This window comes from Theobroma umbraticum, unplaced genomic scaffold, assembly GCF_002168275.2.
Source record: "Theobroma umbraticum cultivar Fairchild unplaced genomic scaffold, ASM216827v3 scaffold_20.0, whole genome shotgun sequence".
Taxonomy (NCBI): Eukaryota; Viridiplantae; Streptophyta; class Magnoliopsida; order Malvales; family Malvaceae; genus Theobroma; species Theobroma umbraticum.
This window is the reverse complement of record NW_018397266.1, coordinates 6,086,065-6,089,280: the sequence shown is the minus strand read 5'-3', so window position 1 is coordinate 6,089,280 and position 3,216 is coordinate 6,086,065. Positions and strand designations below refer to the sequence as shown.

Genomic DNA, 3,216 nt, shown 5'->3' with positions numbered 1-3,216 from the left:
GGAGGTGATAGGGTTTGCATGACGATTGCTGGAGTTGCCCTAAAATGCATGGTTACCTTTTTACGCACCATTTTTAAAGGGCCATCGTGTATGTTACCACATGAAAAGATGACATGCCCTGTGTCGGGGGAAGATGACAACTTCCTTGATGGGCTTTTTCTGTTTGTAATGTTACAAAACAACTTGTATGGAATTGTTAGATGAAAAAGGTGCTTGCTTTTTTAAGCCTTGGCTTTTTCCTGCAATGTCCACCCCCACTAATATAATTGGATGTATTGGTCTATTCATCTATTTTTATCACCAATGTGAAGAAGCTTCTAACCATAGACATATATGTGTATATGGTTGGGATATGAGATAATTAAGAAATTCAAGAAACATTTTAGTAAAAGAGATTACTGTTGATATATATGAATATATCATATCAAGGGAATGAGACAAGAAACCCTTGGAAATCGGCTATTTAAATTGATTGACGACTAATGAGTTGAGATGTGTGGTTTTTAAGAGATGGAAGAAATTAGGGAACCAGGTAAGGGCTGGGCGATCACGGATCACGAGTGACAATTGCTTGCTAAGAGGGTCATGTTCATGAATGAAACGTCTTTATTGCCTGCGGGACCAACTGCCAGTCCCTTCACTGAGACGATGCCTCCGCAAAATTCCACAGCGAGTCATAAAAATTTTCTTCCGTGATACAGTCACAATAAAAACCAATGGCAAACCTACAAATTATGCATTGTCAATCACGTGCAGTGCATAGACAAAGAGAGAAGACACGAAGTGAAAGAATATACTGCTACTACATACATACACATCTGATAATTTGATTGTTTATTTATTCACGAATCAAACACAACACGCTTGAAAGGCCCCAAAGACCTTCGTATATGTTAGGCCAAACGCTGGCCATGAAAGAGTATTCTTTCTCATCTGAGGGAAAATTTCAATTAAAAAATTAAAAATAAAAATAAAAACAAAAGTATACACACATGTGACCCTCACACGCATGAACACCATTGGAAAAGGTCCAGTATTGGTTAGGCCATAGGTCAAGGCCATCAGAAGAAGAGGCATTTCCCGCCAAAAAAGCACACACACACACGTGCGTGCCACACATGCCAAATGCGTGTGCACACAAACCACTCAAATGAAAATGAAGGCTATAAAGAAAGGAGCCGAGCCATATTCCATATTTATTGTTCCTTTTTCATCCAGTATTTGTGCGCTGTCAATAGTACTCAATGGAGAGAAGAAGCAGATGTTGAAGCAATGATAGTGGGCTAGATGGGGAACCTTGACTTTAATACTTCTCATTTCCTCCGGATGAACTTCAACGTTCAATCCCTAACTCCGCCGAACCATCTCAGAAATTTTCTCCCCTCTTTTCTCTATCCCTCTGCCTGCTGCCTGGGGGACCCGCCATCTCCTCCCCCTTTCATTCAATAATCAATGCAGGCTTTGAATTTAATCCCCCGCCCCGCCCCACCCCCCCACTTCTTCCACACTCCATGACTCCCACTATATTAAACATGGCTTTTCCCTGTCTTTCCCTAACTTTCTCACACAAATACATTTATGTAAACAAATCCCCACTCCCTTGGGAATCTGCAAAGCCATTAATGAATTAATGGCAATGCCCACCAACGAAAAAATTAATAAATCTCCAAACTCACCAAACTCTTTCATACATACAAATATATATATATATATATATATATACTAAATAATCTACATCACTCAAGTCAATTTACTCTTTCAAAACCCTCCCAAAAAATATCGAGGTTTCTAGACATCTTGGGCCACCCATATTTGTTTTCTTTTTTCTCCCCCCGCCTTTTTCTTTATTATTTCCCCCCTCCCCTTACTCGGAGTTTCCTTTGTCATCATCTACCCACAAGCAGCTATTTAGTTTTCTCCTTTTATAAGAAGGTGATGAGGAAGATGAGGATGATGACTCACTGGATCTCATTCTGCCCCTGATTGTTACCCGAAGCTGTGGTAAGATCTTTGGTGCTTTCCTCCTGGCATTGTCAAGCACAAGTTCTTGCATTAACCGGTAGCAGCTAAGGATTTTCTCCTGCAAAAATTAGATATTTTTCCAAGTTGGCATACTAGTTTCTTGTTAATCATACGCCCAAGCATTAACTGAGAATTGCATTTACATACTGAGCTTACTTTGCTTAGTCCATCACACCATGACTCAGCATGTTCAGGATTAACAAGAGACAAGTTTGGAATTTCATTGGCTGCACATAGTATCGCTGCAGCAGCAATGCTTGACGGCCAATACTCTAGAAAGCTGGCCTCTGTTGACATTAGCAAACAAGTTTTTATTTGAACTGATTATTATAATCCTTGCGTTTTTTTTCTTTATGTTTACGCGTACAAATGTTGCTTATATGTGCATGTATATATATCAACCGACAGAAAGGGAATAAAATTCATTCGCATCTACAATACCTTTGATATTGGATAAAATGATGTCCGTTGCCCTTGAGATCAGAAACCCAATAAAAGTTCCTGTTCGATCGAGCTTGCAAGCAAAGAAAGCAATGAAACTGAATGGCGTTACTGATCGTAGCCTCCAATCCAAAACCGTGAGCACAAGCAGCTCCATCCTGCGGATTGTTTTTGGTTCAAAAATATATTTGGCACCCTCTACCTGCATGTATAGCATTATGTTGAAATTACACTAATGATCATTGAAAAGGAAAAATAGAACTAGCAATGATTTTAATTAAAAAGAAATATACCTGAAGATCTAAGAGAGATGGAACAAGAGGTTCCTCCATCTTAGCCGCTAGCGACAAGCAAGCAACAGATAAAAGTTGCAATTGCCACCCACTATTTTGCTGAAAAGCAAAAGATCAAAAAAAACAAAAAGATACATCACATTAATTGTTAATCACCACAAATCATCATCCCATTAATAATAGTAGTACCAAAAATAATGACTATCTAACACATGTAGATATGAACTTTTTTGTGGAATTATTAACGTAAATTCCGGGCACATTTACTCAGCTCATTAGAAAAGGTACCAACCATCCATCAAAACAACAAGAATAATCTAGTAAAACTCTATTCAGAGTATATACCATCATATATAAAAGAAATAGTACGACCTACCAATTTTAAAAAAGCGCTTTATAAATACACTTAAATAAAAGTCTCACACTGTAGTTAACGCATAGGCAAGCCACTTTTTTTTTT

At 38.3% G+C, this 3,216-nt stretch overlaps 1 protein-coding gene across 1 annotated transcript; it reads right to left on the bottom strand.

Annotated features, from left to right (window-relative positions):
• Nucleotides 1-441: 441 nt before the first annotated feature.
• On the bottom strand, nt 442-3,156 carry CYCD1;1 (CYCLIN D1;1). Its single transcript, XM_021437368.2, has 5 exons — nt 2,757-3,156; nt 2,464-2,665; nt 2,179-2,309; nt 1,963-2,080; nt 442-725 (listed from the first exon to the last, which is right to left on the bottom strand). Exons 1-5 carry the CDS (start codon nt 2,793-2,795, stop codon nt 607-609), a joined length of 609 nt encoding a protein of 202 aa, XP_021293043.1. The 5' UTR covers nt 2,796-3,156; the 3' UTR covers nt 442-606.
• Between the last annotated feature and the right edge of the window lie 60 nt (nt 3,157-3,216).